The 26,378-nt window shown below is 36.4% G+C and overlaps 2 protein-coding genes across 3 annotated transcripts in view; one reads left to right on the plus strand and one right to left on the minus strand.

Annotated features, from left to right (window-relative positions):
* Positions 1-16,911, minus strand: part of ASPH (aspartate beta-hydroxylase) — a 111,797-nt gene extending 94,886 nt beyond the window's left edge. The window contains exon 1 of one of the 2 annotated variants that reach the window (XM_081952142.1): positions 16,703-16,911. In XM_081952142.1, the coding sequence (XP_081808268.1) occupies positions 16,703-16,757 (55 nt within the window). In that variant the 5' untranslated portion in view covers positions 16,758-16,911. The remainder of the gene's footprint in view (positions 1-16,702) is intronic. The other variant, XM_081952144.1, reaches the window with a different exon arrangement.
* A 537-nt stretch (positions 16,912-17,448) lies between these two features.
* NKAIN3 (sodium/potassium transporting ATPase interacting 3) overlaps positions 17,449-26,378 on the plus strand; it is a 234,924-nt gene continuing 225,994 nt past the window's right edge. The window contains exon 1 of the mRNA XM_081952568.1: positions 17,449-17,653. Coding sequence (XP_081808694.1) covers positions 17,462-17,653 — 192 coding nt within the window. The 5' untranslated portion in view covers positions 17,449-17,461. The remainder of the gene's footprint in view (positions 17,654-26,378) is intronic.

Genomic DNA, 26,378 nt, shown 5'->3' on the forward strand with positions numbered 1-26,378 from the left:
GGGCAGTGGTGGGCAACCCGCGGCTCGGGAGCCACATGCGGCTCTTTACACCCTTTAATGCGGCTCTTCTGTGTGCCGGGTGCCCGCTCCCCTCCCTCCTCTCGGGCTTCAGAGGGAAGCTTCTGCTTCTGCCCGGGCGAGTGACAACCAATTTTGGTCCTATGACTGCAGAATGCTGCAAAATACCATAAATGCAGGCCAGTTGTTGAGTGTTTCAAATGTGATTGGAACACTCAACAAGGTGACCACAGTGTGTGTGTGTGTGTGTGAGTGAGAAAGACAGACAGAGAAAGGAACAGAGAGAGGGAGTGAGGGAGGGAATCAGAGAGAGACTGACAGACAGACACACACACACACACAGACAGAGAGAGACAGAGAGGGGGAGGGAGGGAGAGAAAGATAGACAGACAGAGAGACACACACAGAGTGAGTGATTAAGTGAATGAGTGAGAGACAGACACACCCACATACACAGAGTGACAGAGAGGAAGGGAGAGGAGAGAGACAGAGGGAGAAACAGAGACAGACACACACACACACACACACAGAGTGAGTGAGAGACAGACACACACACACACACAGAGTGACAGAGATGGGGGAGGGAGGGAGAGAGAGACAAAGAGCCAGAGAGAGAGAGAGAAAGAAAAAGAAAAAAAGAAAGTAAGTGGGAGAGAGAGATGAAATTAAAAACAACAACATACAAACCTGACTTACTCAAACTATCCAAGGAAATGCAAGGCCAATGTTCACATTAGTGGTTGTGACTTTGTCAGTCAATGTCAGGATGTAATTTTCTCTACATTGTAAGGCAAATTTTACGGAATTTAACGCTATCGATAAATAATATCGTTCTAAAGTTTTTGTTTTATTAGTTGTGTTATTTGTATCCTCCCGACCTATGTGGATACTTGCATGCAGAATATTCTCAATAAAAACTTATTGAAACTAAAAACAGTGTACCATCCTATGTATTTTCGGTTTTAAAAATGTGGCTCTCAAAGTAAATTTCAATCGTGGTTTTGGCGAGATTTGGCTCAGTTGAAAAAAAAGGTTGCCCACCACTGGGTTAGGGGAAAAAAACTGGTTTCATTTGCAGTCTTTTTTTTGGGGGGGGGATTCTTATTTTTTGGGTGTTTTCCTGGCACTGTTATAGTTTGTGTGGGTGTGGGTGTGTAATGTCCCGCAGTTATCTATGCATTAATAATGATCTAGTAATATTTCCTTATACATTTTAGTGACCTTTCCTTATATAATTGGTGTTTTCTTTCATACTTTTGGATTTCTAATTTCCGTTTCTTTTAGTTAGCAATTGCTAAAACAAATCCCACGTGAAAAAGTATTCAAAGCCTTCTTGATTTTAATTGTCTATTTATTCCTGCAGATTGTAATATTTATTCATTTTCATATCTCTGTTTTTCCACTGTTGTGCAAACACAATTCCAGCAACTGCTAACATGTGTAAAATTAAATAGATATTGTACTCCCTTTCAAATAGCCAACAAAATTTTTCTGGTTTTAATTTCATATCTTGTTTTACCATTGCTTCTAACCGCTAACTTCTGAATAGCTACTTGGACCGACCTAACAACCAGAAAAGCAATAACACAAGTAAGTACTTGAGTGTATCTCTTTCATTATGTTATTCTTATGTAAGGTGTAAGTGCAAGCGATTAAAGTCTTGCTTTCTGTGTCTCTGCTTTGTGCAGGTTGTTGGAGCAAAGTGATAAGGTGGTGTGTGCGGAAGACCGGCAAGCCAGTGGTCCTTCCTCTGTAAGTAGCTGTCTTTATCGCTGGATGTGCTCTGTGCTGGTTCATCCTTGAGATAGTGAAGTACAAATGATTAAAGTCTTGCTTTCTGTGTCTCTCCTTTGTGCAGGTTATTGGAGCAAAGTGGTGAGGTTCTATTATTTTGTGTGCTTGTTTCATCCTAATGCAGTGCATGCAGTTAAAATCTTGCTTTCTGTGTCTCTCCTTTGTGCAGGTTATTGGAGCAAGGTGGGGAGGTGGTGGTGCAGAAGACCAGCAAGGCAGTAATCTTCCCTCTGTAAGTAGCTGTCTTTATTGTTTTGTGTGCTGGTTTCATCCCAATCCACTGCATGCAATAAAAGAGTTCATTTCTGTGTCTCTTCTTTGTGCAGCCCATTCATTGGAGTCAGTGATACTGAAGACTGGCAAGAACAGTCCTCTTCCTTCTGTAAGTAGCTTTTTTATTGTTTTTGTACTTATTTTAATCTTATTGTAGTTCATCCATTGGGGCAAAGAATTCAGTGACATCGTCTTCGCCACTCCCACCCGGTCACATGGCCAGCAAGCCACTCCCACCCGGTCACATGGCCAGCAAGCCAATCCCACAAAGCAGGCCACATCCACAGAGTAGGTTCCAAAAAAATTTGAAACCCACCACTGCAAAAGTTGTAAGTGTAAAAAACGGTCATATCACCTTTTTCAGTGCTGTTGTAATTTTGAACAGTCACTAAATGAATGGTGGTAAGTTGAGAACTACCTATAGCCATTTCAATGTTACAACAAATAATAAAACTCTTATGCATTTGATACAAATTAATGACTTCCTAAGACATAAACTGTACATTTAGCTGTAGATCTGGGAAGCTATTTCAGAATATAGGACTGTTAAGTCCTCAGTTCTTGGGGATATTTTGGGGAAACTCCCAAAAACAAAACAAAACAAAACTTCTAAAGTAACAGAGTACAGTGTCAGAAGAAAACATAGTTTAATAAATATGTATTTATTAGCTCTAAATAATAAATATTTTTATTTTATTTATAAAATACATTTATTATTGTCCAAGTATCCAGCTTTTCTTTCAAATAAGGAACTATTTTAAATTATTTGTGTCTCAAGAAAATATTACATGGATGAAATGTTGAACAAATGTTCAGTCATCATGATGTTTGATCTACAAATATCCCATTCCCTATTACTGCAAAGAAGAAATGTAATACCTCCACTTAGTAGCAGCATGATGATTTGCTGGCCAATTTGATAAACATAAAATCATCAGATAAATATTACAACTTTGGGGTTTTTAAATTTAAATTGAACTGATTTTAAAGAAGCACTTATACTTCTAAATTATTAAAAGTGATTGGGGAAGATGTTAAAATACATTTCCCAAAATGTATGTGTGTGGGAGGACTAACAAATGTTATTTGAATTTGAAATAGAACATGGGTTTTCACGTTTTTACTATTCCAGAGTAATAGCTCCTGATTAAAATTGATCAGTTTTAATGACATTTTTGATCATCATTGAAATGACCAGGAATACCGTATACAAACACAGACAGAAATCAGTAAATACTAGTCTTTCAAGTATTTCACAGGCGTCAAACTCACGGCGTCACATTGGCATCACATGACATATCGTGATGTTCTTTCACTTCGTGGAGCTGGGGTGGGTGTAGCTGGCCCATGACGCATCTGGCCTGCAGGCCGCCAATTTAACACCCTAGAGCTATTTTGTTCCAGGTAGTCCTGCCTGATTTACTGATCACTGTAGCGACCTGCAATTACATCTCTAAGCAGCATGGTCATCTCGACATCAGTTTCAATTAGGTCATTAAGCAAGTGAACACAAATTATGTATGACATCCAGCGACTATGATTTCCTGTTGATTTCCCTACTGACTTGGCTTGTTGGAAGCTGTGAATATCATAAATAATGATCACATGACTGTGGCCAGTCGCCACTGTTGTAAATGCAAACCAAATGCCAAGTATCTCAATCACAATCACAATCACATGACTACAGGGATGTTGAAATGGCTGTAACTTTGAGGACCAGTTGTCTCATTTTTCAGCACTGTTGAAACTTTAACTGATTAATGAGAAAGGACTACCCACACTCTCTTTCATTACTACTCTCTGTACGTTGATCACATTAACCTTAATTTGCTGTTTTTCCTGATCTATTCAATGAAACAAACAGATTACACATTGACTTTAGAAAGGAAGAATGACTCAGTGCCTCAATGATATTTTCTCCATTTTTTTTGCAACTTTATTTTACTAAACAAGAAGAGTTGATAAGAATAAGGGTAATGACTGACAAATTAATGAATAAAAGCCGTGTAAAAATTGGTTTTTGTTATTATCAGTATTGGCTTACAAAAAGTACATGATTTTCAAGATTTACACAATTCTGAGAAAAGTTCGGGATCATCTGATAAATTAAAATTAAAGTTAAAACAATAATTTCAGAAGCAAAATATTGATATTGTAACACAATTAAGACTAATAATACATATAGTTACTTTCCAGTAGATGAACAGAGGAAGAATATCTTTGAAAGATTAGAACTGAAGATAGATAATGCAAATTTGAAAGATTCACAACGAAGGAAGATAATGCAAATGTGAAGCTACAGTATGGTAGTCTAGGCCAGGCATTTTCAAAATTTTCCAGTTGCAGAACTAGTTAGTTTTTGTTTTTTTTAAATCCAAAACCTTTAATCGTTTTTTGAAAAGAAAGAACAGAGTTTTAAAACTCCAGTGTAGGGGAAAAAATTACAAAATAGTTACAGGAAAAAGTATGTTTTTCTCTTTTTGTTTTTCTTCTGTATACTGTCTGGTTCTACAACATCATTTATGATATGCAAATATTAAAACATTTTAGTTTTGTGGCATATCCATGGGTATCTAAAAAAATAGCATGCATCAATTAATATTCAACTATGTTTGAAAAGATATAATGTGGATTTTGTCTTTTTCGTTGCAAGCATTAGGTTATCTACCTTGAATTTGCATTATTAATAGTTATATTTCTGAGAAAAAATGGCAATTATTTGAATTTTTAGGAAAAAGAAAAAAAAATTGAAACATGTTTTAGATGTATATTAATGAAACATTACAGTAAAAAATAAAAAGAATGCAATAATTTAAACTTATTTTTAACAAAGTCACAAAGTAGTTATAGAAAGCAAAATAAAAACAAAAAAGAATCTATTAATCCTAAGGGTGAGTTTATACCCTTCTGCGATATAAAAGTTTATATATAAAATAAAAACATCTTTATTGTCTCCCAATCTCCTTGTATCTGTTTGTAAACTACAAAAAGCTTTTGCCACTTTCATTTTTTTAAAAATTCTCCTGCATGTTTCATAATGCTGTGAACCCGATTCAGGCATTCCAACATCTCACTCTATTTTAACATTGCTATGATCACGTACGTCATTGAATTCCATCAATTTTTTGCACTAATAATGAGCCTCTTCTTTTTTAAAACTTGCATTGTTTTTGTCCGACAGAATCCTCCTTTTCTCTCTTTTGAACACATGACTACTAAAAGGACGTAAATCACAACAGCAATTGAAGAAGTAGAACCCTTAACAGTACCTAGCATTAACTGAATTTTAGTCTACATTAAACATGACCCGATATCAATTTACAATATGAGCTAAATTGAATATTGCATTATTTGAACTCCCGATCTACCTGTATGCCTAAGAAATTTATTAACACAGCAAACCTATCCACCTAAATTCTTTCCTGTAACTAGTTGATACATTTTTAAAGTCCCAATATAGATGCTTTTTTTAATTTAAAAGGGGCTTTTAGAAATGTTGTTTAATAAACTTTAAATAGTAGCTATTTGATAAATAACTCCGAACTGTGTGGCTGATATAATCTTAACATTAATTTGCTTCCGTTTTATTTGTTCTTCCCAATCCTCAATGATGAAAATTCTGTGATCAAAATCTTTGTTTGATGAGAGTAATGAATGATCCACCTAAACAATGCATTATATTACATTGTGTGGTAGAATCAGTTTGGTGTACTGGTTAAGGTGCTGAACTAGAAACCAGGTGACTGTGGGTTGTAGTCCCACTTTAGGCATGGAAGTCAGATGTGTAATTCAGTTCAACTCACAGGGCAGCTGATATGGAGAAATTAGGAGACAGAAAGGAGTATTATGTATCTTTGCTGCCTTGAGTACTATATTAAAAAGTAATAAAGATGGGATAAAAATAAATACAATTATATTTGAACAGTTAGCTATCATAAAATGCAATGCATTGTCTAAGAGTCCTCTGTATGAAAACAGAATTTATGAGGTTCCTGTGATTTATGAACCATTTTGCATCTCGTTTTAGTTGGACACAGGTCAGATAAGTGCTAGTTATTATGGAGGGTGCTGTTAATCAATGGGACAGGTAAGAAAGAGAAAGATTAATCTTAAATCTTAAATTAATAATTTATGCTTTAATACTTCTTTGTATCACCTACGTGGCTGAATGTTCTCAATAAAGATTTATATCTCTATCACACTTGAAAAAATAAACAATAAATAATAACAATGTTGTGACTTGTAAAATAGAAAAGTAGTTAATCCTATTTTATTGCTATCACAATTTTAATTACTTTTCACTATTGCAATTTCTAGCTAATAACCTAAATTCCAAATCCTGCCTGGTCACTTATTTCCAAATACATGTTTAAGAAGCAAAAAATGTTGCACAAGCAGCATTTAGCTTTGACTTTTGCCCAACATAAAGTCTGTCCAATCACATTAAAGTACCTAATATATCATAGTGACCTTTTAATATGACAAGGAAAAAAGTTTGTGCATATACTGAAGATGCAACATGCTACATGAATAGATATTACTAAATTATCCTCCATCACCTAAATGAAGAAATTGTAAACTTTACTAGAGTGAAGTTCCTATAAGGAACATAGCATTTAAGAAACATTTTAATACAGAAAAGATCTACAAATAAGTCCTTGATTATTATAGTTTCAGATCTCAAATATGAACTTAATCAGAACAGAACATAATTATTACTAAAATGAATACTTCTTAAAGCAAAACTACTGTATATTGTTAGATGTTTCCTGAATTCAGAAAAAATAACCATTCTACAATCACACCACTCTTTAGTATTTTTTACATTAGAAGCTAGAAGCATTAAAAAAATTAATTAGGTGCTTAGCAATCCAAGCAATATAAATGAACAAGTTCATATTATAACTATTATAAGATAGCTATAAAATGAAGAGATGACACAATAAGTCTCTCCAGGGCTGAAAAATCAAATATAATTTGCTATCTTGAGTTTAGAACTAAGTTGATTGAACATCTAAAAATTAATTGAAATTTATTTGCAAGCTTTTAATGTAAATATTAATAAAATGGTAAGTTCAATAACATTTAAACATTATAAATGCCAGTTAAACTTAGCAAAGATAAGATTTATACATGAAACTCTTGACAGCTGCTGTCAGTAGATAAACCAATGATCTGATTTGACATAACACAGCTCTCTTCATAAAGTTATCCAACTTTTCCATAGATAAAACTTCAAATTTTAAAACCGACATCTGTGGACCTGAAGGATTTTCCAGCCCTAGTTTTTTTTTTAATTACAACAAAAGTAAAACAAAAGATTTTCATGCAGCAAGTCAGCCTACAAATGTGGTTATAAAATAAGTGCTGATACTCCAGTCTTATCACACTTTACCAGTTTATGATGTTCATCAGGAAACAATCACCTTGATGTAAGGAAAACTTCAATGCATAATAAACCTACAATGAAGAATCCAACAAACGATGTTTAAGATTCAGCACTGTTTATAATTCTAATATTATAAGAATAAGTATTTCTTAGAACTGTCTCTAAAGGAAAAGTCAAAGTAAATTGAAAGTCATTTCAATTGCATAGTAGGCAATTGGGGGGGGGGGGGTATTCTTTCTTCTGTCATATACTGCATTTCTTTATTTTAAGGGTATATCTTTTACATCTTTATTCTTTACATATTGTAAGAAATCTGGATTTTAAGAACTCCAAACAAATATGTTTCTTTGATTACATCCCTTGTGAATGTATTACAATAGTCCCACTATATGAAAAAAATCAACTTTTCTTAGAGGGCATCTATAATCATCTATATCTGATTTATAATTTGGCTTATATTTTCAAAACTGTGTTAATAAGCCATTATTACCGTATTTTTCAGATTTATAACACCCACCGGAGTATAAGATGCAGTATAAGGTTTTGAAGAGGCAATTTTTTTTAAAAAAAGTAGGTAGGTAGAGAGAGGGATAGAGAGGGAGAGAAAGAGAGAGAAATACAGTAGGTAGGTAGGGAGAGAAAGAGAGTAGGTAGGTAGGCAGATAAAGGGATAGAGAGAGAGAGAGAGAAATAGAGAGATAGTGTGTGTGTAGGTAGGTAGGTAGGAAAGGGATAGAGAGAAAAATAGAAAGAGAGATAGAGATACAGTAGATAGGTAGGTAGAGAGAGAGAGAGAGTAGTTCGGTAGGTAGGTAGGTAGATAAAGGGATAGATAGATAGATAACTAGATAGATAGATAGATAGATAGATAGATAGATAGATAGATAGATAGATGATAGATAGATAGATAGATAGATAGATAGATAGATAGATAGATAGATAGATAGATAGATAGATAGAAATACAGTAGGTAGGTAGGGAGAGAGTGTATGTGTGTGTAGGTAGGTAGGGGGATAGAGAGAAATGAGAGAGAAATACAGTAGATAGGTACTGTAGGTAGTTGGAAAGAGTAGTTAGTTAGTTAGTTAGTTAGTTAGTTAGGTAGGTAGGTAGGAAGATAAAGGGATAGAGAGAGAAATAGAGAGAGAGAGAAAGAAATACAGTAGGTAGGTAGGGAGAGAGACAGTGTGTGTAGTTAGTAGGTAGAGGGATAGAGAGAGAGAGAAATATAGTAGATAGGTAGGTGTATCTGCTGGCACAGCACTTGATCAATGTAATTCTCATCAATCAAAGAGCTTTCCAAAAGGAAAAAAAAGTTTTTGCACTCTGCAAACTTCCCAAAAATGGCCCGTTTTTCATGAAAATGGGCCCGTTTTCCCCCCAAAAAAGGCATGAATAGCCTTGAAGAGGCTTATAGAGTGCTGCTGGGGACTGTGGGGGGCAACACTTGCAGAGTGCTCCTGGAGGTTGGGGTGGGGGCAAAAACAAGCAAAATGGCCTGTTTTTCGTGAAAACGGGCCATTTTTTGTCAAAAAAAATGTATGCATAGCCTTAGGAGGCTTATGAACTGAGGATTATTGAATTAACAGTTGTATCACACTGAGTCACAAATTAATGATATGTGATATATATATGTTGTATTTGTGCTGATAAATAAATAAAGGGAGACTAGTATAGATCTATTTCAAGCTATTTAGCTCTCATCAGCTATTTCAAGCTATTTAGCTCTCATCAGCTAGCCATACCCTTACTGGGATTCGAACCAGGGCTGTATTACATATTAGGCAGTTGTATTAGCCACTAAGCCACAGGCTCTCCTCCTTATCAGCTGAGCCAGGGAAATAGGTATGTATTTGTGTTACAACCCCTGGTATGCCCAAATATGGGAGGGAGCTCACTACTCCCCCTTTCTGTCCTTCGGCTCATTACACAAGACCATGCAGGCAGAAAACCTTTTTTTTTTTTTGGCTTAGTGGCTAATACAACTGCCTAATATGTAATACAGCCCTGGTTCGAATCCCAGTAAGGGTATGGCTAGCTGATGAGAGCTAAATAGTTTGAAATAGATCTATACTAGTCTCCCTTTATTTATTTATTTATCAGCACAAATACAACACAAATATAAAAAGGCAACATTAAAAATAAAAAAAATATGGTTTTCTGCCTGCATGGTCTTCTGTAATGAGCCGAAGGACAGAAAGGGGGAGTAGTGAGCTCCCTCCCATATTTGGGCATAACAGGAGTTGTAACACAAATACATACATACATACACACACACACATATATCAACAGAATTAAAATAAAATTTATTTATCATAGTTATTGAATATATACACACACACACATATACATACACACATACATATACAGTACCTATGATAAATAAATATTGAATTAGCACAATACCTAATCCTACTCTAATACCTAGAGTTAAAGTGGAGGTAGGCCTGCACTGCTACCTTTAAAAACAGGAAACAAAGCTATATAAAGTCAAGTAATACAACGATGACAGGAGAACTTAAAGAGTAAATATAGTATATTTGTTGTCACTATAAAGATAGCCTGTTAATTTAAATTCACGAAATCTTCATATGCTGATTGACCTAGTTAGTCTGGTGCTATTCTCTATCCTTTTTAATGCCATGTCTTTTTCCCATCTAATTTACTTTCTTGTTTCAAGTTTCTAGGAGGAAACTTATCATTTAAAACTTTTTTTTACCTTTTATACAATTGTTCAAGTTTTTCTGAACCTTTATCCAATTTTGCAATAAAAGAGATGGAAGCAAGGATTATTACATTCAGAGAGGGCAGAGCTTGCTTTCCTTTTGTAAATAGCTCCTTATATAGGATTTCTTTCTGAGATAGAATGGGAAGCTGAATGATAAAAAGAGAGGATCATCAGTTTTAATAAGAGATTTACAATAATTTAACAGTTATCTATTCTAAAATCCATAGGGATGGTAAATGCACATTTTTTTACACTGCAACTGAATACTAGGCTACCCCAAATGTATATGTAGCAGGAGATATACTACACTTTTAAGCAATGTAATATTTTTTTAAAAAATTATAGGGAAGGATACATAAATTGTTCCTCCTTTGTTCCTCCACTTAAGACGTTTATCCAGCAGAAGGTTTGAAGAACAACACTTTGAAAGTAACTTTGCCAACATTTTACCTCCCTGTATTGTTTGTTCCACAATAGTAGGGAACTTTATGAACATGGCAAGAAGCAATCATCTTCTTTATTTCAATAAGAGAAACTTCTTTAAATCAAATATCACCATTGAACAGAATTGCAGAGGGAGCATCCCAGCCTATCTTGGCATATAAAAGAAACATCTGAGAAAGACAAAGGTAAATTCTGTTTTCTTCCTACAAACTATTTTAAAGATTGATTTACTACAATTTCTGGCTTGGGATTATACTCTAATAAGCAGGTAAAATAAGTACTATTGAGTAATCTCTTGGTACCACTGAGTTCTAGATGTACACAGTCAAAATGGATGAGGAACTTATGGTACATGCAAACTTTAATGTTCTGCAAGAGAGATTGTATTAAACTCCTCTTATTATGAAAAACCAATTTAAGGCTATGCTTTGCATATATACTTATTTCAAAATATGTATCCTAAATAAGTGAAAGATAAAATCCCCCTCAAGTCAAGCTTGATTATAATAATCTTTAAAATAAAAGAATTTTTTACTAATTACTGAGAGAACAGTATTTAGATTAAATTTGATGTTCCAGTCACACAAAGAATTATTTGATAACAATTAGAAATCTGTAAAAGCTTCTAATGCAAAAAAAGTGGAAAAGACATACTTTTAAATAAACCAGTAAAATTAAAGAAAAAACACTACCATCTCAAAATGCTTTCATTAACACATTAAAAATATCATTAATGTTTTTAAATCCAACAAAATTAACATTGCAAACCTAGATTATACTAGGAAGTATTTTGAGAACTACGTGTTTTTACTACAATATGATTACTGTTTTGAAATTTTAAAAGAGCACTAATCTTATTCACCAACTGGGGTGGAAAAATGGAAGAACCCCTAACCAGAAAGTGTTTACTTAAAAACAGTTGGATCTAGTATCACTAACCAGTTTACTGCTTATTGTATAAAGAGTATTCCATAGATTTCCATATACTCTGCATAAGTTTTGAGAGGACAAAAATTTTCTTATTAGTAAAAAGCTAGTAAAAACTAAGAGGCAGGTTTAAATGGAAGTACCGTGTTTCCCCGAAAATAAGACAGGAACCTATTTTCTTTTGACCCCAAAATATTGATTGGGCCTTATTATTGGGGGGGGGGGTATTGTTTAGGGGTTGCCGGGTGGCTGCTCTCTTGCGAGCGGGCGCCCGAAGATCCAGGCACAGCCTCAGGGGCAAATGGCTATGTTGCGCTGTTGCAGCAGCGCAACACACCAGCCATGAGGTGACCACGCTCATGAGCAGCCATCCGGCAATCCCCCTTTCCAGCCGGGCAGAACACCACTCACTGACCCAGTGATATCCCAAAGGCGCTAAGCTGCGTGGTGCTCTGCCCTCCCCCCAGCTCCCGTGGCTTGGTGCATTCAGGATACCCTTAGGTCAGTGCATAGCGCTCCACCTGGCTGGAAAGGGAAGTTGCGCGAGCACCTGTTCCGTCCTCAGCTCGTGTGCCTCCCAGCTTCACCATGCCCTGGCCCAGCTCTCACTGCAGGGCCAGGGTGCTGCTGCTGCCGCAGCGCTCCAAGCATAACATGTTCTCCGGCTTCCAAACTCAGGAGATCCGCAGCCAAGTCTTCTGGCAGCGGCCACTCTGGGAGTACGCTCTATGGTTGTGGCTGGCTGCCAGCAGAGTGTAATCCCAGAGCTTATAACCATGGAGCGTATTCCCAGAGTGGCAACTTCCGGAAGACTCGGCATCCTACCTCCGTGCTTTGGAAGCCACAGAAAAAGCCATGTGGCAGTGGCGGCGGTGAGTGATGCCCTGGCTCTGCAGGGAGAGTTAGGCAAGACCATCGTGAGACTGAGAGGTGCGTGAGTGGGGAGCGGAAAAGCCACTCACGCAACCCCCCTCTCCAGAAATGCAGAGCCTCATTCACTGACCTAGGGGCATTCCAAAGGTGCCACGCCGCGGGAACTGGAGGGCGGAGAACAGGCATTCATGTGGCTTGGCAATACCCCTAGGTCAGTGAATGGCACTGTGCCCGGCTGGAAAGAGGGTTTGCTGGGCGGCTGCTGCAACAGCGCAACACAGCCGTTTGACCCTGAGGCTGTGCCTGGCTCTTCAGGAGCCCGCTCACAAGAGGCAACCACCGGGCAACCCCCCTCTCCAGCTGGGCACAGCAACGCTCATCGACCTAGAGGTATCCCGAAAGTGCCAAGCAACGTGAGCCTTTGCCCCCCCAGCTCGTTCCTGCAGCTTGGTGCCTTTGGGATACCTCTAGGTTGGTGAGTGGCGTTCTGCCTGGCTGGAGAGGGGGTTTGTCCAGGGGGCTTATTTTGGGGGGAGGGCTTAGATTTTTGCCCACCCGAAAAATGTGGCATGGCCTTATTATCAGAACGTGTTGTATTTTCGGAGAAGCACAATAGGAGATATAAAACTATCTGGCCCTGACTCATTTCCTTTTCATCAGCAGTTGACATGTAAACATTTTAGAAGAAATCAAGGATTAACCAAACTGAAGGAGCAAAAGTACATTGGGAGAAAGGCAAGGGATGTAAGGTAATGGACTTGCCTATTTAAAAAATTAATTAAAACAATAATCCTAAAGTTTATAAATTACAAAGATAAATTTGCACACACACAAACAAAATAAAGTAGTACTTCTGATTTTTTTTTACAGCTATAAGGATAGATGTAACTTCTTCCCGATGACTTACATTTTTATGTAATCTATTTTTTTCTAACCATCAAAACTATGTATCATAATTTCATGTTTTTACATTTTACAAAAATGCCTATATCGGATTTCCTGTCATCATTAAATTTAATGTCTATTTTCTAATCAAACTGTCAAGTGATCATCTCAGCAAGTTCCATCAACTACACAATCCATTCCTCCATTGTGGGTAATGTTGAATGTTTCTACTTTTGTGCATATGATAATCTTGCTACAGTTATTATATGTAAAGAAAATATATAAAGACAAAGTTCCATGTTGCTTATCAATCAGCCCAAATATAAAAGTTGCAAGTGTCAACAGTATATTATTTTTTTAATTTTTAAAATTAATATATGTAATCAAATTCAAACTTTTCTTGCTTTTTGTATGAAAACCAAGCACCTCTTCTTTATGTTTCCAGCATAAATTGGAATATCTTTATACATTCTAGACATTTTTTCTGGTGAAATATATCAATGATACATCATTTTATAAAACTACTCTTAAAGATTACAACATAAATGTAAATTTAAGTTCTTTCAACTACACATCCTGCCATTGATTCATTTGTGCATTGTAAGCATTTTTAGCCTATACTATCATACACTCTCCCTTATTGTGTTTGAATTTTTAAGAGAATTCTACAATTTAGCAATAACATGTTCATCAGCAGTTCAACTTGAAACTCACTCTTACAATGCTCAAAATCAAAACTTCTTTTATCTACTTTCACTGTCACTGACAAGTGTAACCTCCTGTCTCCAGATCTTGTCTTGAATTTACTTTGCATTTTATATTTTCCTTGACAAAATTCTAATAGGGCTAATAAGCTAGCTATTTGTCTCTCCTTATCACTTCTTCTCTATGAAATGCTTCTTGTGCTTAAGAGTCACAAAGGTATTTTGGACACAACCTAGATTTATATTTGTTCCATTTTCTCAGTCCAATATCAGTATGCAAATCTAACAAAATGGTTTTTAAAATCTACATTAAGCTTAGCTTTATCATACCTTAAATATCCATACAATCCAAAATCAGGCCATATCCCTCTAGCTCCAAAAGCTTTTTATTTTTTAGCAATATCCACTTTTTCAACCAAACCAAACAGCAAGCTGCAAAGTATAATTTCAAATCAGATAAATTAAATCCTGCTTTTTCATTTGCATTTTACAATAGCTTTTATTTAACTTGTGGGTTTTTTTCTGCCTCCACACAAATATAGCTATATCTTTCTTACACTGTTTAATTGGTATATTAGTTGTCAAAGTAGTTATTGTCTGTAATAAAAATAACATTCTAAGCAAAATGTTCATATTAATCATAGGAATTCAATCCAACAATGAGAGTTGTAATTTCTCTCAACTTAATATATGCATTTTAACTTCATTTTATGTCATAACATAGTTATTTTAAAATAACATGTAGTTCATATTTGTTAAGAAGTATTTTATCTTTTCCTAGATCTTTTATTTATTAATTCTGTTTGTTCTTTTTTTTTGTTAATCTCTTTATCTTTTGTTTGCTAATCTTGAAGCCTGCTAAGGCACAAAATTGATTGTTTTCCCATAAATATTTCCATTTTCTTTAAAAGATATTGCAAAATTAGCATCAAATCACCTGCAAACATTTTGCCTTCTCCCTTTTAAAAATCTTTACTCCCACAATTCTGTTATTTTGTCTTATATCTCCATTAAAAAATTCAAGAACTAAAATAAGTTGAAGACGAGACAGTGGGCTGTCCTGTCTTGTATTGCACATGGTATTGTTAGATCTCCATTAACAATAATTTGTGGAGAGGGAGTTGGGACACAAATCAACTTTACTCATTTTATTAAATACTCGCTAGAATTCGTATCTTCCAAAATAGTTCAATTCAAATTGTCAAAATATTTCTCTGAATCTAAAAACCTTAATTAATTCTTAATCCTTAATAAATTTTGTTTTGTAAGTATTATTTATTTTATTTTATTTTCTTCAAATTTCTAGACCGCCCCCTCTCCCGAAAAGGACTCGGGGCGGCGAAGTATTCATCTATATTCTTCAAAGGAATATCTATGTAGGGAAATTTAGCTTGTTTGTGTTTGTCTTAGTTTGTCCAGGTACAAAAAGTGTAACAAGCTTTGATTATTGAAAAATGGAAACAAAGTTTCTGAACACATAGTTCAATGAAAGAATGAAAGTCAGGAAGGCTAATATAATTGTAATTATATTTTAATAATACATCTGAAGCAACCCAGTATTTTGAGCATAATGCACAGAGTATTCTTTTGAAGGGCAAAAATACATTATGTAAAGCTCTGTTGGCCTCACCTACAATTTGAATAAAATACCATGGTGGTTTAAAGAAGCCACAGATGACTCAGTAAAAAAATGTATAGCGGGAAAGAGAAATGACCAGAGTACTTAATATTCACTAACTTCCATTAAACGTGTAAAAACAGCCCTTCCAAACAACATTAAAAGTTAAGATAACCAACACAAGCTTAACTGATGAAAATGTGTGGTTTTCTTGCAAACAATAAAGAAGCAGCTTATCCCTACATCTTTGGGGATGTTTTTCAACCTCTCTCTTTTCTTCTTACAGCCCCAGAATTCTCTTTTTGTTTCCCATGAAAATCCTAATCTGGTCCAGCCCAGCTTGGTTTCCAAACCCAGACAAGATCATCCGGCAGAACTGCCATAGCATGTTTTTAATTTTTAAATGTGAATACCACGGTAGTCTTGCAACAGAAATCTACATAAATCCGTTTGAAAATAAATCCCCCTTGTGTGCATTTAAAAGATTTGGCCGCCAGATAAACTCATCATTGCACAAGGTATGCCTGAAAACCTCCCCAAACAGGTGTGAGTCGAGTGCCTGGTGGAGAAAGAAACGAGGCGAAGCTCCTCCCTTAGTATTGCCTCTCTTTTGTGTGCATTTAGGGAGGAGGTCAAAGTAGAAAGGTAAGGCGCTCTTTCAAAACCTGTAGCTTAAAGCACTACGGGAAATGAAATCCTAGAGCCCATTCTACTTCCCCCTTTCCTTCTATAATTATAGGGAGTCGTCCCACTTCGTTTTCCCTTTGGGCAGAGGAGCAAATTCAGCCGACTGGGGGGAGAGGAGGATGAAATGGAGACCCAAAGCGCCAATTTCGAAATCGTGGCGCCAGCAAAAAAAAAACCTGCGGCTCTTTGAAGGGGCGATATGGGGAACCCCCAAATAGCTTCGGGTCTGCAAAACCATCATGTCTCCAGCAGCAGAAAGATGGGGGACGCTGGTCTTCGCCCCTCCAATCTCCATCCCCAATCCCAACCCCCCACGTCCCATTCAGCTGCTATTGAGGCCCAGCGAACCGGCTGTTACTGACCTCTCCGGGCTCCGGGGCCGGGACTGCCGCTTTTGGGATTCCTGCGCGGAGCCATGTCTCCTCCTGTCAGGTAACAACGCTGCCTGGGAGCGCAGGAGCCAAGAGCTGGGCGGGGCCGACACGAGGGTGAGGATGACAATACTAACCTGAAGCAGCCCCGCCCCGCGCTTTAGCCTGACCCGGCGGCCACGTGAACCAAGTCCTCTGATGACACAAGATTGGCAGCCCGGCTCAACCAATCGCAAGGCAGAGGTGGAAAAGCCGATCGGAACCTCATTGGTCCGATGGAGAGAACGTCGAGGACGTTAAAAGTTCGCCTGGGCGTTGTCGATAGCCGCCGAGAACGCTAATCGCCTGGAACGTGGCACTGGGGAAAGTGGGGTGCGGGGTGGGGGTGCGGGGGGAGAGGAAGCCTGGCTTTGGGTCGATTGTCACGAAGCTGCGGCTGTTTGGGCGATCCGTGCTCGTTGCAAAGAGAAAGAAAGCAAGAGTTGCTGTTGCTGCGGCATCTTATTTTATACCTTTTCAATTGCACTTTTATTTAATCGATTCCAAATCTTGGCGTGCAGCTTACTTGGGAGAGCTTTCTGCTCTTCAGAGGACCCAAGACAACAAAATTAAAATATATCTGAAAGTGGAAAAACTTGCGATTAACATCGCATAAAACCTAGTATATTTTGTCAGACATGCAAAGCCCTGAGGCGTTGTGGTCTGCAGCTGGAAATGGCACAGAAGGGCTTCTCTGCCACGCCATAAAATATGTCTCTTAAAAGGAGATGGTGGGTTTTGAAAAGAGTTTATTCCTCCTTCAACTGTAACAATAACCCAAGTCAGATTATTCGAGTCATCCTTAATTTACTTTACACCAGTTACAGCTTTCAAATTCTTCAAGACATCAGTTGTGGAGAATTTTATCTTTTGTCTTGGTCTGTAAACCAGAAAAGACTACAGGTAGTCCTCAATTTATAACAGTTCGCTTAGTGACCATTCAAAGTTAACAATGACACTGAAAAAAATGACATGTCCATTGTCACACTTATAACCGTTTGTCATATTATGACTGATGCAGCATCACCATGGTCATGTGCTTTACATTCGGATGCTTGACAACTGAATCACATTTATGATGGTTGCAGTGTCCCGAGATCACGCAATCCCCTTTTGAGACCTGACGAGTAAAATCAATGCATTCACTTAAGTCAGGTTACTAATTTAACAACTGCAGTGATTCACTTAACAAATGCAGCAAGGAAAGTCATAAAATGGAGCAAAATTCACTTAACACATTTTTCATTTAGCAACATAAATTTTGGGCCTCATTGTCGTAAGTTGAGGACTACCTGTATTTCAATTTAACTTTCTCCTTCCTGACCTGAACAACATAGGCAAACAAGATTGAGATGAGCCATATTCCAACAAACCTGGATAAAGAAAGGATACTTTAATTGCTGCTTGACTTAAGTTCTCAGCTGAATGACATACACATTAGCCTTAGTGTGCCATATAGCTTGCCTATATGAGGCCTTGAGTCAAATAGCAATTAAGGAACCATAAATTTACCTAACGTTAGTTGGAAGATTGTGATATGATGTAGCTATGGTCATGTAAATGCATATTCAAACAGATACCCTCTTGATTCACTCAGATGCAGAGTCATGAATATGAGGGAAACCTTCAGATATGAGGATGAATGGACATGGTTTTACGCATGTGGACTTGGGACCAAACTAATACTAATCAGTACTACGCATGGGGCAAAAGAGAATCTAAACCATTACCTTTAAGTCCTATCTCTCCTAAGATTGCTATTTGCCCAGTGTCAAAAAAAGCTGGCCTTAATGCTAGTCACAGCTGTATTTCCCAGATCAGGGGTGTCAAACTGGTGACCCGCGGCCACCCAAGCTCCACAAAAGTGAAAAACATCACCAGCTCCATAAAAGAATAAAACATCAACAAATTCTCATGCTGCCACTATCTATTTATGAAATTTGTCCATGCCTAGGATAGAACAACTAATATTCTAGAACAGTGGTTCTCAACCTGTGGGTCGGGATCCTTTTGGGGTCGAAAGACCCTTTCACAGGGGTCACCTAAGACCATCAGAAAACACATATTTTCGATTCTCTTAGGAACCAAGACACCAATTTTATGGTTGGGGGTCACCACAACATGAGAAACTGTATTAAAGGGTCGCGGCATTGGGAAGGTTGAGAACCACTGTTCTAGAACATGAAAATCATGGGCAATATAATGTTTGTTGTTGTTAGTTGTGAAGTTGTGTCCGATCCACCGCGACCCCATGGACAACGTTCCTCCAGGCCTTCCTGTCCTCTACCATCCTCTGGAGCCCATTTAAGCTCACGTTGACTGCTTCAGTGACTCCATCCAGCCACCTCATTCTCTGTCATCCCGTTCTTCTTTTGCCCTCAATCTTTCCCAGCATTAGACTCTTTCTCATTAGGTGGCCAAAGTATTTGAGTTTCATCTTCAGGATCTGGCCTTCTAAAGAGCAGTCAGGGTTGATGTCCTCTAGGACTAACCGGTTTGCTCACTTTGCAAGCCAAGGGACTCACACATAAATATAATGTTTCATAAAGATTACTGTTTAATAGGCAAATTTTCTTTCAGGAAATGCATCCAAATTAATAGATTTAGAGCAGGACACAACTAGTGTAGCAAAAGTACTTCTGAAAATTATTTTATATTAATAACTTACTAGAAACTGGATATGAATCAGCAGTGTGACTACAAAAAAGCACAGAGACAGTTTGGGTAATGACCTGGTTGCTGGGCTAAAAACCAGGAGACAAGGACTTCTAATCTTCTCTTAGTCATGAAGATTTACCTGACCATGTTCTTTGTTGGGAGTGGGGGATAGAGAGCAGCAGGAACATTGGATGTGTGTGTTTCCTTGACAAGAGAGTGATAATAATTTAATATGAAAATGTTAGCCTGGATGAACAGAAATATAATTTCCAAATCACAAGAATCACTGTCCTACTTTATTTGGCATTGGCTACACTCATCTTTAGCATTGAGTCCATAGTTCAAGAATTCAAATAATCTGGAAAAAGTTCAAAGAAGGGTAATGAGGGTGCTCGAGGGACTAGAAACCAAGTTTTATGGTTTCTGTTTAGTTTATGCTGAGTCCTTGGTGCTCTCTGAACTTTGTTGTTTTCCTGCAGACATTACATTACATGACTATGTAGCATCTTCGGTTTCTCTTCATGTTTAGCACAGCCTCTAAACATCTGGCTGACTGTGCACTAAGCATAATAAATGCATATGCTCAAAATGGTTCAGTTTCATTAATTTAATTGAACATTTGCCATATCAAGTGTAGTGTCTCATGTCACAAGCACCAGCAGCTTTCAAAATATAAAGCAATTTTTTCTTTCCTTCTTTAATACTTTAATACTACTACTACTAAGAAGGAGCTGGTAGAAGAACATGTAAGAATTATTGTAAGAAGATCAAATATGATACGTCAATACCAGTGTCAAGATACCTTTTAAAATTCTGTTTAAAAAAAGGAGTGAATGGAGAAAAAAGACTACTAAGGAAGCACTAAAAGTCAGGATGTTTGAATAAGTTAAAGGGTTTCAAAAACTCTGGAACAGACATTCAATTAAAATAATTCTTTGTAAATCAAAGTTTTCCATATAACTATTATGTGGATTAAATTGATGTTTACATGTAGACAGGGAAGAGGACTACAAAAGTAGTAAGCACATAAACAGTGGGAAAATCGATCCATTTCAATATCTCATATTTGTTCAAAATCTAGTTTCCTTGTTGAAGAAATAGTCAGCGTTGCCTAAATCAAGCTACAGAAAGCATATTTAGATTTAGGAGTAGCAGAAACCAGCTACTGTTCAATGAAATTTGTCCTTTTAGTACTGTTGAAAGCAGAACAAAACTGCAAAGTATTCAGACCTCTCTTTAATGTTAAGGAAAATTCCATCCACATTTTAGTAGATAATTAACTTCTATCCTGAAGCGAATACCCTTATGTAAGTCAGGTTTTCTTATGTTCTTAACTTGTTTTGCTGTGGGTGAACTTAAATAACTATGCAATCTTATGGTAGTTTACCATAATACAATTTCGTTGTATTTAAGTACAATGACAATAAAGATTATACTTAGTTTAAAAGGCAGCATTTTTTAAATTTAAAAAACACTGTATAATTTAAATGTTTATTTCACATAAGGCTTCATTTTATTCACAAATCATATAGACTTTAAAGGTGATATTTTATTGTATATAAGGAATCGATGAGGAAGTATGTTAGATAATTCAGATGTTATCAAAGACTTCAGTGACTTAGTGGCAATTGAGGTTATTTTGTTTTTTTCTTTCACACTTACAACCTTTGTACTTTGTCAGTAACCGGTTAATCTGAAAACAGGATTGACAACTGTCCTAGACTTTATTCTTTAACTTAATTATTTATTTAGGCACCAACATTTATATAGTTGAGATTCAAGTGGCTTGAACAGCCACAAGCTTTAGATTTCCAGGACTGCTTTCAAGGCTTTGGCCTATAGCCACCAGTCAACTCTAAGCAAAGCACAAAGTGATTTATTTAAGAACCTTTTTTAAATGAAATTGCATTAAAGAGTAGGTTACCAGTGAATGCACCATTACTACTCATTTGTTAGAATATTATTCAGATTCATAAGAGATAGTTAAGTTGTAGAAATACATTCTTTTTATACCATTTTCCCCTTCTGAACAAAGAAAGCTTTGGTGAAGATACATTACATTATACTTGTATACAGAATTCCCTCTGTGCAGATTTTATGACAGATGACATACAGGAATGCCACAGAATGCTTTGCATTGCCCCTGATTATTGATTGATTGATTGACTGCACAGCACGCAAGCATTATATGAGTTCAGAATAAAATATCTGTGACTATTTACAATCAGTTAAGCAGGAGTTTTAATCATTAAGAATATTAACATCTATATATGTAATTCAGTCTAAAGGTTAACTGCTCCAGAATACAACTCAGAAACTATAATGAAGCTACATGTAAGTTACTGTGATAGGGTTCAGAAAAGTAATCTCTGCACTGCTAGAAATGTATTGTTAAACCTGACCAATCTTAGCCAGTTAGTAAAATGCCAGTGTGTATTGCACATGGGTGGGAATAACTTAATGGAATTAACAGTGAAATAAAAATTTAAAGCACTTTTGAAAGGAATGTAAGAATGCTTTTCAGAATACAGAATAACAGAGCTGGAAGGGACCTTGTAAGTCATCTAGTCCAGCCCCTGCTCAAGCATTTCTGACAAGTAGCTGTCCACTTGTCAGAAATGTAAAAATTCTGATCATGGTAGTTGATTCCAGGGATAGATTGTTCTTTCTGGGCCCTACTCTAGTTAAGACTTCGGGAGTACCCAAGTAGAGCCTGATTATAGATGAAAACTACGCTTAGGAAAATTTGAAAACTCTGCTATCTTCTTGGCATCATGCTCGTCATCTGGATCCCAAGAAGTCACATCCAGTGGATTCTGTACAGCATCCCATAATCCCTCACTACGCAGGAGTAGGCTGCACTTCATAGACCAGGAAACATAGTTTGTTCCATCCAACTGGGTTTTCAGTGATAGACTTGCTGATGGGGCATGTGCCATCTTCTCCATAATAGTAACACTTACAAACTAAACAGCTATCTGTATACGGTATTGCTATCAACACCAACTCTCTTTTTAGCTATGTCTGGTACACTCTGGGCCCATCACCAGTGTTAAGTAAGTAAGCTCCCCGCTAGGAGAGCGAGTCTGCAGAGAAGCGTAATGAAAGTGGTATGCAAGAACACACACAAACCAGCATACAGGGACACCGAATAGTATAAAATATAGTAGTTTACTAGGTGGAAATATAGAGGTATTCAGAGTACAATTTACAGTTCAAGTCATACAGAGTTCAGTCAGTCAGTTATCAAATAATCAGTTTAGCACACAATGTAGCTAACAGTAGCAAAACACAGTACCTCACAATACACCGATCGGTGTCTAACAAATAGAGAGCTAACAGTCATTCTGGCTGCCTCTTATGGCTGCTTGAGATAACAGCAACCAACCACATTATAGCAGTACTTAAAGCTACAGTACCACCATCCTGGTTTATATATTGCTAACCCAACTGTTAGCTTACATTCCTAACAGGCCAGCTTGATTTAGATTAATAATGTTTTAGACAGAGCATCTTGGTGAATGATAAGATAAGGTAATGCTGCAAAGTAAAGATTAGCTAGAAACAATTGAATTATGTCCCTGATGATACTTAAATATGTCATGGTAATCAGAGGTGGGTTGCTCTTGGTTCGGTCCAAATCAGCCACCCGGACGCCTCTGCGCATGCGCAGATGCACACTAGTAGTCCAAAAATTGGAAACCCACCACTGATGGTTTTACTTATTAATAAATACCATTCCTCCCCCCCCCCCACTTTTTTTAGTGGAAAAGAGTTTGTGTATTTGAAAGTTTTTGATACTACTTGACAAATTGTTACCTATTTGGTAGATTTACACAGGTGTTAATAGTGAAATAAGTCAACTAAAAAAGAAAATCTAGGTTCATATGAATATGAAGATTCATTAATATGGCTTGATTACACAAAACTGTAGATAGATGATATATTGTATGAACACACATTTCTTCATTAGGAAACGTGACATTGAAAAAGGCTGACATTTGTCTGAGAAACAAAAACTGCAATATTGATTATATCAAACACTAGTAGTAATGTTAATATTGGACTAAAGCTGCTCAATTATTTGTCTATTACTCTGGGATTATTTTTATATTTTGTTACTTGTTTTTTTTTTAAACAAAATCCAGGTATATTATCTTAACTTGAAAAAAAATAAAGAATGTCTTAATACTTTCACTTATCACAAATATTCTACTTAGAAATTCCTTCCAAACTGCACTTCCCTCCCTTTTGGAAACTGAAAAGTCCTCTTCTCTCCTTGGCTAACTTCCTTGCGCAAATGTTATTATGCTTACAAAAGGGAAAAGAAAGAAATAAATCCCAATGATAAATGAGTCAACACATAAAGATTGGGTATGGCCCTAAATCATACATTTGTTATTTCAACATTACACACAAGCTCAACTCCTAGTGATTTCATATTATTTTCTTGGCAGTAGGACAGAAGCAGTTGGTCACTGCTTTCTTTGTTTTGTTTTTAGTTCTCAAATCTAAGTGTAGGCCTGAGATTTCCTTGAGGTGTAACATTCAAGTTCTAAGCAGATCCGAATCAAGCAGATCTGAGATCAATGGTTGTCAGATAAGCTTTGTTAAAAATGTTTCCATCATTTTGTTTATTAACTCCATTGTGGCATGGATTAGATACCCTACTAATTACTCATAAAGATGATTGCTAAACAAACTAATATCTTTTATAGGATAAATAATGCAATTTGCATACTATGAAAGTGAAGAACATACTTTATTATATGTGATTTAAATTTCATTGAACTCATAATTGGTTTCATAAGAATTGTATAGAAACTTGTTATGAAGGAATTACATATATATATATATATGTGTGTGTGTGTGTGTGTGTGTGTGTGTGTGTGTGTGTATGTATATGTATGTAGGGAGGACTTTGATAGTTGTCACCTGGACAAACAGGAAGTGTGTGTGCGTGTGTATGTATATGTATGTATGTATATGTATGTATGTATGTGTGTGTGTGTGTATATATATATATATATATATATATATATATATATATATATATATATATATATATATATATATATATATATATATATATATATATATATATATATATATATATATATATATATATATATATATATATATATATACACACACACACACACACACACACACACACACACACACTTCCTGTTTGTCCAGGTGACAACTATCAAAGTTCTTATTCAGTACTTGGAAGCTGTGAGGGCCTGAACAGAGAGAATAGGCTGCAGTACAATATTGGCAAGACTCAGTGGTTTTGAGCTCCTAGATCTCGTTCTTTAACTCTTGATGGGGTAGGACTCCTCCCCACAAAATTGGTGCACAATCTGGAGCTCCCCTAGACTGATAGTTGCTGTTCAAAAAGCAAGTCATGGCCTTTGTGTGGATTCATCTTGTGCATTAGTTGTGCAAATCCTGAGCTGGAAGGTTCTCATTCACTCACATTTTAGTCAGTTCCTGGTTGGATTACTGCAATATGGTTTATGTGGTCCGGCCCTTTAAGAACATTTGGAATAGAGATAAACAATATCTACCATTCAAAAAAGACAGTCAAAAACACAAAAAAGAAACAGAAAGACCAAAGCACCTTCTCAACAGCATTCAATACCTAGATGATCACAAATTAACCCTACAACAAAGACTCTGCAACACTAGACCAACAATCAAGAAATAAACAATATCCCAATTAAGGAAATGCCAACTCAGTTAAACAGTAAACAACAGCCTATCAAGGAACCAACATGAACATTCTAATGAATACTGACAGGGCAAACCACTAGTATATAAAATGAGACCAATTGCCGCTCTCTTCTAGCACTGCTGATGTTACCTAGTTTGGTAATGAAACATCTGCAAGAAAACAACCAAGCTCGAAGAACACCATAAAATCGCAGTTCAAACTACAATTCTTCATTGATTAACTCCGATCAAAATTGATAAGACTTCTTCATTTATTGTTGTTTACAGGAAATTCTCAAACTTTTTGAGTGCAAAAGGCAATCTAAGGAAGAATTTTTCATTTTATGCTGATACATTTGGGTGTATATTGTAACTGCTCAGCAGAGGTCAGTATTGTTGCATGACAGAAAAGAGACTTCTTGTTATAGTTGTGGAATTGAACGTAGACTATCTTTGAGAAAGAATGAAAGTTTACTCTGAGCTGTAGTTATAAAAAAATTTTTTTAGGACACTGTATTTTTTTAGCTCTAGAAAAACAATTTTGAGCAACTGAAATCTAAGTGTTTTTATCCAAAATTCTACATTAGTGCACATAAGATTACATGCCTGCTAAGCTAAATCGCATTTTACGACCTACTGTTATACATAAATAATATCATTGATAGAGTACTACTCTATTAGGGTGTGAAGTGAATTTCCGAAAGATTTCCTAAGTATAACTGTAAACATCCCTAAGGTAAGATTATTGTATCTGTTTTGCAGCTTGATACATACACAGCTAATATATTCTGGCTGCAATGTGCTTAGTTTTCTGTATATTCTGATATCTAGTGGTCACCTGGATTTTTACATCTGTAATAGCAGTATCATAAATTGTAATTGGTCCTCAAAGATGTGAGAATTTAAATTGACTCTGTATATATTGCTTTATGTAATTATACTGTTATCAAGAATAAAATATTTAGATCAACCGAAAAATATAGACCTGCTTTGCAGACTCAGGAATATAGGTAGTGGTTTTGTTTGCTCAATTTGCTTCTCCATAGTGAAATATTGTTTATCTGAATTATTTTTTTCTAGATTTACATAATGCAGACTGGACAATAAATTAATCACACATGGTTTAGCCTAGCGTACTGGACTAAAGTGTGTCTTGCTGTATTTATTGTTCAGGGTATTGTGTGAAGGCAACAGAGAGGAAGGAAAGAAAGGTGACCAATAAGATCCTATGGATCCACAGTGATGCAGTCTA

This window comes from Natrix helvetica (assembly GCF_964273705.1).
Source record: "Natrix helvetica genome assembly, chromosome: 4".
In the NCBI taxonomy this organism is placed as follows: domain Eukaryota; kingdom Metazoa; phylum Chordata; class Lepidosauria; order Squamata; family Natricidae; genus Natrix; species Natrix helvetica.